Source organism: Solea solea, chromosome 7 (assembly GCF_958295425.1).
Source record: "Solea solea chromosome 7, fSolSol10.1, whole genome shotgun sequence".
Classification (NCBI taxonomy): domain Eukaryota; kingdom Metazoa; phylum Chordata; class Actinopteri; order Pleuronectiformes; family Soleidae; genus Solea; species Solea solea.
In genome coordinates, this window is record NC_081140.1 from 21,208,475 (window position 1) to 21,220,617 (window position 12,143).

The following is a 12,143-nucleotide window of genomic DNA, read 5'->3' on the forward strand; positions in this document are numbered from 1 at the left end:
CTATGGTTTATCTGAGAAATGACAGGACAAAATAGACATGACACTAAGCTGGATGTTAAGAGGCTGATGGGAGACAGAGCTGGAGGGTAGCAAACACTGACCTGCAGATCCTGGAGAACAAAATTGGCCAACATCCATTAAGCCATGTTTCCTATCAACCACTTCTATTAACACCAATTTTGTCTTTTGTCTTCTTCTGACCTTTGACATACCTCAAGCAATATCATCTACGCAAACCCGAAGGAAGAATATTCAACTGTAAGCCACAAAACCAACATGCATTAAATTTTACATTCAGTCCCAGGAAAAAAATCTGAAATCTGACAGCTGAAATTACAATGCTAATTAGGTCTCAGAGTAAAGGCAAATCGTCTGCACCTCTTAATTGCACAGATCATCTGGCTTCTGCTACAAAACCACACACAGGGTCTAAGTACAGAACAACATGAACACAAGCCATTACTCACCTGCCAAGGGGCTTTAACCTGGAGACAAGTTAACTTAGCAGAACGACTAAGAAGTAAAAGGAGTTGTTTTCACTGAAAAATGGAGACAAGACTGAATAACTAACCAGAAACTGCTCATTTGGAGTGAATGAATTGATTGAGGGAATGTGGTGGTGATGATGATGGGTTATATGGAGAAGCTTGGAAACACGTTGATTTGATAATTAATGTACTACATATACATAGATATATTTATATATACATACACATATAATAAACCCCCATATATTATATTCAGTGAAGGCAGGAATATATGATCTCACAGGAATGGTATCTTGATGTAATGACTTGGAAAAAGAAGGTGAGCAGAAAGCATTATGTTTCCTACAAGTGTTAACATGATTGTTGACTTACAGGATTTCAGTTATCCTACTGAAACTGGCACTCTCATTAGTTAATTGTACTGCTGTACAATTATTGTACTGTTGCTGTACTGTTGTTCAGAATGAAATCACCCCTGAAGTTATTTCTCCCAGTGATTATGTGATTGAAAAGGAAATAGGAAGATTATGTGGCTTCAATACTTTCAAGAAGGTTTCCTGCTGTTATGACTCAGTGTTTTAATCTAATTAAATGCTCTATCTAAAAAAGCTTTGTCACTCTCTGAAGTCCTATATTTGGGTGTGGCCACAAACTGTCCAAACCAACTACAAACTGGATTATTTTAAAAATATCCAAATACCTCATTGATTCTGCCATCTTCAAATGTGTCTCTGGGTCCTGACAAGTTCAACAGGCAATAAACACCTAACTGTAACAATCCAGTGTGTGTCAGTCAAAACAACCCAGACACATAACAGGTTGGTAAAGAGGGGTGCCAGTGTCCCATGACTACAATGTCATTCTCCCACAAGTGCCATTCATATCTTCCACAACAGTCAGCAGCCTTTAACCTTGCATCCCCAAATTGGGGAAATACATTCAACAACTGATGTGGTAAAAAAGTTAAATGAGAACGCCCAGGAAACCAGCTAGCAGTAGTGACTGTAGTCAAGATTTAGCTGCTAGTAGTGGCCACAGTCACTACGGTCATGAGATATTTACATAATATCTGAGCAGCAGCCACATGAGAATTGGTGAAATGACATGCCCTTTAAATATCCTTTCAGGGAAGTACTTTGTATGTCGTCAGCTGTGGGCTGGTGGTGCCAAAGAAAGTAGCTCTTTGTTATAGCTTCAAATCTAGAAGGACTCTGTGATATTTCAGATTGCTGGCTTGGTGTAAGCTAGGTGCCCTTGAGACAAAGGTGGGGATTCCTTATACAGCTAGACTAGGGTTAGGATAACTATTTGAGAGGCTCATAGCTTTACCAATATCTAAACAAAAGCAGATTAGTGTAAAAAAAAATCATGCAAAATCCAGCAAAAAAACTTAAATTCAAAGTCCAATCTCCCCAAAACCCTGACACTGCCACATATAGGAAAACCTCAGCAGGACAAACGAGGCTAGCCTGACACAGCAGATTTCACAGCACTGCTGCCTGTCACAGAGATTGGACAGGTCAGACCGGGTGGAGTGAAGAGCTGGAAGTGAGGTGATGCAGCAGATATGGACTGGCAGAGGGATGGGTGCAGGCCTAGCTGGGTGTGGATAGGGTTGGGTGGCCTTGCGTCAGATGCATCAATTATTGATTGGGGGGGGGGGTAACATGCGCACTGACGGGTGCAGGAGGTGGAGGTGCAAGTCCGGAAAGATTTTATTAGGCAAGTCATTAACTGATTATATTTGAGCGTCTTGCGTGTATGTGTAATCAATAAAACACACACGACTCTGTACCCAGCCCTCCCCAACCCTCACCTCCATCTACATCCTAGAATACAGTCCGTGTCCAATTCCAACCCGTCCTGAATGAGCTGGGGGAGATTAGCGAGTCTGTCGCCTTTCTTGACTGCAGCTGCTCTTTTGCACATGGGGCAGACTAATCTCAGAGGTATTTGTATGTGTGCATAAATATAATGTATGTGTACATGTATATGGGGTGGAACATTTCTTCAAAAGTACAACAAAACCGAATTGGAACCTGTCCCTGGAGGTGCCTGTGTTTTTGTTGTCTACTTACATGGTCCGGTTTCCGCTCGTTTCCAGGCAGTGCCGTGCGTAAAGACATGTTCTTCCCTGAGTGGTCTCCGCCGTCCACGGAAAAAAGGAGACAATAAGTGTGGCGGTGGGTTTGTGTTCACGCTGGGTAAAAAAACACCCCACAGATCCGCCTGGTTGTCACTCACACCAGGCTCTGTGTCAGAAAAAAACCAGCCTCGCTTCTCATACAACCCCCATTGTCATTGTCCGTGAAGGCAGCACGGATCACTAAAAGAGTGACCCTGCTTAAACTGATGCTTACAAACAAACGGCTGGGCTATAACCACCTCATGTCTGTCTGGGTTTGTTGGTACCAACCCAGTCTCACGGGAGGGGAAAAAAACACAGACTGAGACCCCACTGAAGCTTTTCACTTTCCACCAGATCCCCCACTGACGCTACCGTACCATGTCTATGGTCACTAGCTGATACACAGTTAACAAAAAAAAGTCACCGGTTTACTCTGAGCTGCATCGTCTTCTGGTGGAAAGGGCTAAGAAAACACGTCCACCACTGGAGAGGGATAATAAAAGGGAAACACAGCCGTGGAGCTGGGGAAGAAAGGGGAAGAAAGGGGGAGTCTGTGTTTTCCTGTTCGCTCGTTAATATAATAATTACGTGAGGCAACGGTCAAACCGGAGGAGAAACCGTCCCGGAAACGAAACCAAGTACCATCTAAGAAAACACCCCGAACGCAGACAGATGCCCCGGGCCTTAGGAGAGCAAATGACGGCCAACAACAACTGTAGCATTAAAGAAAGCGGCGGATGTGCAGCCTCCAAGCCAGTCCCCGACTCTTCCTCGGTTCAGTCCGCCCTCCTGTAAGTCCTCTCATTCGGTTTGACTGAATGAAAATTCCGCCAGCGTCAACGTGAAGACTTCCCTCGGGTCGGAAAGACCGTACTGTTTTCTGTTGAAGGAGGCGAAAGAAAACGGAAGCTCCCGTCACCACATCCACCTCGAGAAAAACAGTGACAAGAGAAAGAGGGAGGAGAGGGACGTCAACAGGACGACGACGAAACCGGCTACTGCTGCTGCGTCGAGAGCGAGCCGCGCACACGTACACGCGCACGCCCTCTCGCCCGCGCGTCTTCTTCTCTGCGGTTTAACGGTAGCGTGTCTCCACGAGGATATACGACTGCCATCTTCTGGTGACAATTAATCACTGCAATGATACTCAAGAGTCAGTCTGCTCCTTTTTTTGACTAGTCTCTGAACTAATAATCTTGATATTATTATTTTTTTTTACAAAACCATCCAAACGAATCCAAATGAAACAACATCTATGGGGGTGTAGTGGCTCAGTGGTTAAGACTGGTACCCTGTGTGCAAAAGATAAAAACGTCTGCTAAAATGACATGTATTGTCTTACCATTTGTTGTATTTTCATGACATCACATAGAATGTGGTTTTTAGTTACACATACTTTCTGTGATTTATTTACATTTGGATGCTTGGAAAGACCCAGGAAGAGAAAGTTTGCAGTTAGCAGATGTTATTTAAAACTGAGCTGAAAAAGTTATTAGTAACATTTGTAATGAAATCCTGCAACTGTAATTTATGTGGTTTGGGCACTTTTGTGCATGACATTAAAAAAGAAAGAATCAATCATTGGAACCGTTAATTTTATTAATAATAACATACAGATCTATATGAATATGTTACATTAAAAAATATTAAATCCACAATATTAAAGACACTCAAGGACAATTTACAAAGACAAAAAAGGGTTAAGAGGGGTCAATTTGAAGAGTAAACGCTACATCATTTGGTCTATATAAAGTTAATTGGGGTGGACAACTTTTTAGAAATTCCAGTTTCATCAACACCTTTCTAAATGTGTTTCTTCAAGGCAGGAATAAATACAGCACAACAGTTGGGCTGGATTGCAATAGTTTCAACTCATGGGGGTACCTAATGAATTGGCAACTGAGGGTGTATTTATTCCAGCTTTCATTGTAATTTGAGAGAACATGTCATCTCACGACTTAACATAACAATCAGAAAAAAATCTTACCTGGACTGATCTGGACCTGTTGGACCGAACCCAGGGCCTCATACTTCCTTCACACTACTGCTCTTTGGTAATGATTGAGACCTTCTGTGACCCGAATCCCTTGTAGAACAATGGAGTTATAGTGGATCAAGCGGATGAGCAGCAGACATACACTTTCATCATCATCTCTCAAAGAACAGAGGCAGAGACAAGAATTTACCAGGACAGCAGAGTTCTGCTGCTGCTGCTAAGAAATAATCAATGCTGGAAAGAACAGCAGCAGTCCATATTTCCATGGACTGCTGATTCTGTACTGAACACTGTGTTACAGAGAACACCAGCGGCATTAGCATCATTGCCCGGTCAGCTGTGTCTAAACCAATTAAAGGAAAAAAATACTAGATGTGGAATTGTCAATACATCTAATGGTCTATGGAAAAGAACGAGAGGGGTGCGAGTCGGCCTCTGTTGCTCTTTTGTGTGTGTGTGTGTGTGTGCGTGTCATCTAATGATTTGTGCTGCTCAGAGTACATCAGCAGGGACTGATCCAGCCACAACACTTAACAACACATATTTTATGTACTTTATGCATACAAGCACCTTCACTAACACACAATTTTCCCTGGCAACCATATACAATATGTCTTTAGTATAAAATACCAACTTATATGCAGCAATTTCCTATTTTGACACATTTCATAATGAAAATTGCTTATTTAAATCATATTCCACTGTACTTCATAGTGTAGTTACATCCTCTTATCAAAATGATTCTGGTGTTTGTGTGTATAAGTATAAATATACAACAGTCTATTAATTACTGAGGCTGGTAAGTGACTGGTATACAACCTGGCTCTCACATTAAAACCAAAATACAGACAATCTCATTTCCTTTTACAATGGACAGGAAGCCACTTGTGCTGAGTGTTGTCTTTGCCAGACTCTCACACTTCCTCTGCCGATGCCCTGAGCTATAATCTGGAGAGGATCATAGCCAGCCTGACCTACTGTTCGGCCCTGGGGCTGTTTTCAGTGAGCCATGCAGCAGACATTCATGGTGTCAGGCAGCCCACAACCAGCTGAAAAATGCACACACTGACGTCATCAACAGAATCACAGTTGAAAGGAATCACACACCACAGAACGAGAAAAAAAAAATATGTAGAAAATTCGAAATCGTCATTTTCACTTATTAACTGTGAGTTGGACATGAAAATGGACTGTAACGAGTGCAAGAACCTTGCTGTTTTTTTGTGAAAGGAAACTAGGAAAAAATGAAAATCTTTCTGTTTTTATCTATCACAGAGTTGAAATGATGGGGATATCCAAAAAGTAGAGGAGACTGCCATCTATTGGTGCAGTAGTAGTAATAAGAAAGCATCTTGGTTGAATTTTAGTGTCATGGATTATACTGTAAATGTGCATAAAGCTGATCCATGAGGATCAGCCTTCAGTAACTTTCCAGTCCTCAGGCACAAATATAATTCATGAAACCTTTGTATTAGAAAACTGTCTTTATCTTTATATTTTGTTGCTTCTCAAGGTCTTTAAAAGTGAATGTTGGTGCATCGTTGACAGGTGTATCAATATTGTATCTTTAGACTTATTCTACAGGCTGCTGTATAATTTAAAGAAACATCCCTCATTAGGAAAGTAGGTACAAACTGCCACCAAATCTTGATTATTAGAATAAAGACATTGTTTGGCAATGACCAATGAATGTGCAGTGAGCAGATAACAGTGTTTGGTGTGACAGTAACTCTGATAAAGTCAGCAGTTGTGTGATGCTTCTGACAGACACATGAATCTGTTACCACATTAACCAAATGCGCACCCGCTGCTCTGTCTAATGCTGCTGCAGAGGAAGGTAGAAAAACCCTACCTTCCTCTGCAGCAGCATCCAGTGTGGAAACTCACTTTTCAGCAAAACCACCGAGCAACTTCACAGCCCACACATCAGTGGTAAGTTCTGATTAAAAAACAAATATTAGGGTTTGATAAAGCAATGATAACTCCTGAAAACATTTTAATGGATAGAGGTTGCAAAAAGTCTGAATGTTGAGGCTACTTAAATGTTTTATGATGTAAAAAGTTTGCATTGTATAATACAAAAAATGTAAAATAAATGTGCCCAATATAACCTGAACCTTCACAAATTAACAAATTGTGATGGTTCAACAAATTAATTCATGTTGCTCTATAAAATCAAAAGGTCACCTTAAAAAAATAACAAGTTTCACTTACAGATTTGCGGCCGTCTTAAACACATAGAACAACACAGCACTATTCCTTTTTAACTGTGTTCTAGGTTTGTTTCCTGCTCTAAGCAGCCATGCTGGCAGCCTTAACTTTGGCCTCCCTGAGCCTCTTGGCCTGGGCATCAAACCTCTGCCCACCAAAATGTCATTGCCTGCACAACCTGACCTCCATTGCATGTCAGGAGAAAGGACTGTACCTGATCCCAAAGCTGCCAGAGGGGACAGAGGTGCTGTACGTCTCATACAACAAGATACAGGAAATACCCCAACATGGACTGGAGAAGCTGCAGGTGTGAACTAACTGTGGTCTGAAAACTTTACATTGTCTGTGACACAAAAATGACCTTATGAAGGCAAGAAAGTCTCAAGTTAAATCTTCTGTGTTCTCAAAAGTGAATTGTCTACAAAGAACCATACCATATCAAAGCTTTAGTCACTTTAGGATTTCTCTTTACGCTAACTGAAAAAAAAAAAAATCATCAAGTATTGCATTAAGTTTAACTTCTACCAGAGCACAAACCACATTTGTGACTCTTAGACTAATCTTTTTCTGAAAAAAATGTACGTCCTTGACAAATACTGAAAATGTAACATATTTACAAATCAACTTTTCTCCCCTCTCTATGGTTTCTCTTTCTAAACCAGTAAACTCAAAAAATGATTCACAAGTTGATTCTTTACTCTGATATCCTGCAGGTTTTGGACCTGACTAGAAATCAGCTGAATGTCTTCCTGTCCCTCAATCCAGTCTGGCCCAACATGACAAAGCTGTCTAAGCTTTTTCTACGTGACAATGGCCTGAAGTCTCTACACTCTGGTCAGTTCCTAATGTGCACTGCTCTCACCATACTGGACCTGAGTGAGAACCTGCTCGAACATCTACCAGTCGGATTCCTCCATGGATTAACTAATCTGAAGAAACTGATTCTGAACTTTAATCTCATTCAAACGTTACAGGTTGGTGTGTTTGATGGAGCCCTCACTCTTTCTGACCTTCACGTCAGCCATAATAATATAACACAGATAGAGAGGGGGGTTTTTGAGAACGCCACTGCATTAAAAAAACTTGTTCTGTCACGTAACAGAATCAGAAGGTTGGATGAGAACAGTTTCAGAGGAGCGACTGTTCTCCAACAGCTTGACCTGAGTGGTAACCTGCTGATAACTATTCCAGCTGAGGCACTGAGTGACCTAAAAATGCTCAAATCTCTGCATCTAAAGGTAAATAGCATTACCAACCTTGCAGAGGACTGCTTCGGTTCTCTAAAACTGCTGGTTGATCTGGACTTAAGAAACAACAAGCTGACCACAGTGTCTGAGGGGTCACTGAGAGGTCTGACTATGCTGCAAGTGCTGGACCTCAGCGTTAACCTCATAGACTCTCTTCCCTCAAAATTCTTTAATGACCTGATCAACCTTGAATCTCTTGATTTATACATGAACAGACTGACATCTCTTCCTCAGGATATATTCAGTAACATGTCCAACCTTCAGCAGCTGCATCTAGACAGTAATCAGATCTCTGCCCTCCCAGATGGTGTATTTGATTCACTCCCGAGACTCAAAGAGCTACAACTGTCGTACAACCGTATCGCGGAGCTCCACCCTGATCTGTTCACCAAGCTCAAGTCGCTACAGAACCTGTACTTGGAGTACAATATACTGACACACCTTCCCAATGGACTTTTCCACAGGATGATGCAACTGGTAGAGATAGACCTCAATGACAACCACATCAGTTCTCTACATCCCTCAGTCTTCCATGGTTTGGTGAAAGTTAATTCACTGAGGCTCTCTCATAACAATCTCTCCTATTTACACTCAGACCAGTTCAGAGACCTTACTAGTTTAAACGAGTTAAAACTAAATGGAAACCACATAAGTAAACTTCCTACAAGCCTGCTCAAAAATTTAGCAAATCTTACAACACTGGATCTGACCAAAAACTGTCTCTCAGAGCTGTCTCCGGATGACTTTGTAGGGTTAACCCGACTTAAAGAGCTCCGGTTGAACGTCAATCAGCTGCAGGACATTCCCTTCAATACCTTCCATCACCTCCGCAACCTCGGAAAGCTTCTACTAAAGAACAACAACCTGGCAACTTTACACTCTCATCTGTTTGCTAGGCTTTCAAAACTAACAGAACTAAACTTGGATGGAAACAAGCTGCATCACCTACAGTCTGACGTCTTCCAAGGACTTAAAAACCTGCACAAGCTGAGTTTAAAGTCCAACCAGCTTAGAGCAGTGGAGAGCAGGGCTTTGGAGCCTCTGAGAAAGCTTAATGTTGTCTGGCTGTCAGGTAATTTGTGGGACTGCACTTGTGCTTGTATTCTCTACATCAGCTGCTGGGTCAACTTGCACATAGACAAGCTAGGAGATCAGCCTGTCTGCTACCTCTACTCGTCATCGCCCCTTACTGAGGATAAAAACTCTTCACAAGCAGCACAGCCTTCCTTATTGCTACAAGATTATTGCACTGCAAATGTTGCGAGCAGCTCAAAACCTTTGTTTCCTCTACAAATGCTTAGTCTGCTTATCATGTTCCTTATAGCCGTCAGATAATCATAACATCCTTTGAAGTGGTTCTACTCTCTGCAACCTATATTTCCTTTCTTTGCTCTGCTCTTGGTTTTTAAGTACAGTATATGCACCTAAATCTCTGTACCTTGTGTTAGTGTCAATAGATGATTTTCAAAGACTATGATAATCAGATTAGACTATATAGATTATTAATCAATGAATTGAGTTATGTTGAGTGTATTATGTTAAGACTGTGCATGTGTTCACATATACTGTTAAAACTGGCTTAGTGAATTTGTGGCCAGATTTTGTAGAGGTGTAAAATGATTGATAATGTAATGCAATGCAATGCCTTGCTCTCTTGCTGCCTCTCCTGGACATACCTAAAATATTGTTTCTTGTTATAAATGTGTGTAAAAAGTTCATTAACTTCTAAAATGGTGGACTGCAAAAGACTGCAGCTGCTTTTTATATGCTTTGCATACAAGTTCTTATTTGTTGCAATCAGTGCAGTCCAAAAAAAAAATGGCTTTGTGATATTTGAGTTAAGCATTTGGTTTTGATACCATATTATTAGTCTGAAGGAAAGACTCTTATGTCTCATCCTTCCTACAATGCATTATAAATGTCAATAAATAAGAAAACCTCACAAGATTAAAATTGCAGTGTTTATCCATTTCACTCACAGCCACAAAGCTTGTAAATACACACTTCACATTTTCACAGGAAAAGAAGAAACATCCTTGCTGCAAAATAACACTTAGTACTTACTTCTGTATCTTCTCAGTCAGAGAATCAGTTCTCACACAAGGCACCTTTTCCCCCAAATAAGTCACAGTTGTATTTCAGTGATTTAAAATCCCAAAAAATGGCAGGAGAAAAAAAACAAAACCATAACCAGTCTTACAACTTAAAAAAGTGGATTACAATCTCAATGAATCTGGAATGAAATTAAGATTTTAATGGATCAGTGAGGCTAAAGTAGACTTTGTGAACATTACCTCAGTAAACCAGATTATTGAAGTAATAGTAATGAAACTGTGTTGTTAACATTTAATCCATTTGCCACAATGTTCACTGGGCCAAAAACTCTTTAGAAAAAACAATCTTTCAGAAAGCATGAGGCTATTAGTGGTTATTCAGTTTAATTAACGGGGGAGTTTTCGCTCTTAAATTCAGGGTGTTGTCTGAATACCTACCACTTTCTCTACAAAGTCATTTCTTTCCAGTCACCCACTTATTTTTCCACAGTCACAAGGACATGTCTGCCATCAGCTCTCCCACCAGGGATCACAGCTCTCTGCATTAGACGTAGAAACACTTGTGGTCCTTGAGGTTCCTCAGGTAGGCAAAACTCTTCCCACACTTGTCGCACATGAACTGTTTCTCCCCGGTGTGTATCTGCTGGTGGGCCTTCAGGCTGTTGCCCTGGTTGAAGCTGCGTCCACAAATGTCACAGCTGAACGGCTTCTCCCCCGTGTGGATACGCTGGTGTCTGTTCAGGTTGCCCGTGTTGCTGAAACATTTCCCACACGTGTCACAGCTGAATGGTTTCTCTCCCGTGTGGACTACCTTTGGAGGAGATAGGATAGATAGGATAGTCATTTATTAGTCCAAAAATTGGGATTATTTTAGTAGGTGAAGTCAAAAAAATTAGCTTGGTTGATGGAAATTATAAAGTAAAAAGGTGTCAATTTTAGTCCGTTTCCTATCTCTAACAAAAACAGTTACCACATAATCAGGAAGTAGTTTATGATGTATCTGTGCTCAAATATTCAGTCAGTGTAAACATACCTGATGTGATTTAAGGCTGCTGTGCTGTGTAAACATACGGCCACAGATGTCGCAGGAAAATGGCCTCTCCCCACTGTGCGTCTTCAGGTGAATCTTCAGGTAACTTGACGACTTGAAACTCTTCCCACACAGCCCGCAGCTGTGAGGCCTGTCCACTGTGTGGTGCTGCTGGTGTGAGCGCAGTTCTGTGATGGAGCAGAGCTGTTGGCCACAGATCACACATGTGCATGGAATAGTTGCTGCGTGTGACTGGAGGTGTTTTCTTAGTGAGTCAACACAGGCCACCCCAGTTCCACATGCTACACAGGCCAGTGAATTCTCCCCTGAGTGTGAGGTCTTCTGGTGCATCTTCAAGGCACTCTTCTGGATGAAGCACTTGCCACAGGTCTCGCAGCTAAAGGGACGCTCACCGGTGTGTATACGCTGATGGCCCTTCAGAGTGTCAGCCTGGTTAAAGCTTTTGCCGCATGTCTCACATTTGAATGGCTTTTCACCTGTGTGTATGCGTAGGTGGCGCTGCAGATTACCTGGTATTGTGAAGCTTTTGTTACAGTACTGGCAGTTGTGTGCCCGCTCTCCAGTGTGGACCATCTGATGTATTTTCAGGCCATGGGCTCGGTAGAAGCTCTTTCCACACTGTTCACACCGAAACGGCCTGACCTCAGTGTGGAGGCGCTGGTGGTTCCTCAGCAGTTGCTTCAGAGTGAAACCCTTCCCACAAATGTCACAAATGTGTGGTCTTTCCCCTGAATGTGGAGGAAAATAGTATAGAGAGTAGAATTGTGATGAATTTTGCATCTGGCGGCTGAATGTTCACATCACACAACACGCGTTTCATCAAAGTTTTATCAAATGTGATATGATGTAAAGTCTGTCTGCTACATTATCTCACCTGTGTGGAGAAGCATATGTGCATTGAGGCTGCGCTGGAATGAAAAACCTCTGCCACACTGCGAACAATGGAAGGGCTTCTCAGCATTCACTCC

The 12,143-nt window shown here is 41.8% G+C and overlaps 3 protein-coding genes across 6 annotated transcripts in view; 1 reads left to right on the forward strand and 2 right to left on the reverse strand.

Annotated features, from left to right (window-relative positions):
- Positions 1–3,632, reverse strand: part of mark4b (MAP/microtubule affinity-regulating kinase 4b) — a 40,842-nt gene extending 37,210 nt beyond the window's left edge. For 3 of the 4 annotated variants that reach the window (XM_058634728.1, XM_058634729.1, XM_058634730.1), the window contains exon 1: positions 2,567–3,631. In XM_058634728.1, coding sequence (XP_058490711.1) covers positions 2,567–2,614 — 48 coding nt within the window. In that variant the 5' untranslated portion in view covers positions 2,615–3,631. Of the gene's footprint in view, positions 1–2,566 lie in introns of all 4 variants that reach the window. The other variant, XM_058634727.1, reaches the window with a different exon arrangement.
- A 3,023-nt stretch (positions 3,633–6,655) lies between these two features.
- Positions 6,656–9,773, forward strand: si:dkey-182i3.11 (insulin-like growth factor-binding protein complex acid labile subunit). The gene is made up of 2 exons (XM_058634735.1): positions 6,656–7,130; positions 7,537–9,773. Exons 1-2 carry the CDS (start codon positions 6,915–6,917, stop codon positions 9,403–9,405), a joined length of 2,085 nt encoding a protein of 694 aa, XP_058490718.1. The 5' UTR covers positions 6,656–6,914; the 3' UTR covers positions 9,406–9,773.
- A 244-nt stretch (positions 9,774–10,017) lies between these two features.
- LOC131463073 (gastrula zinc finger protein XlCGF26.1-like) overlaps positions 10,018–12,143 on the reverse strand; it is a 5,809-nt gene continuing 3,683 nt past the window's right edge. Inside the window, exons 6-8 of the mRNA XM_058634737.1 lie at positions 12,050–12,143; positions 11,158–11,903; positions 10,018–10,935 (exon numbers count right to left, since the gene is read on the reverse strand). The exon at positions 12,050–12,143 is cut by the window's right edge and continues 186 nt beyond it. Of these exons, the coding sequence (XP_058490720.1) occupies positions 10,669–10,935; positions 11,158–11,903; positions 12,050–12,143 (1,107 nt within the window). The 3' untranslated portion in view covers positions 10,018–10,668. The remainder of the gene's footprint in view (positions 10,936–11,157; positions 11,904–12,049) is intronic.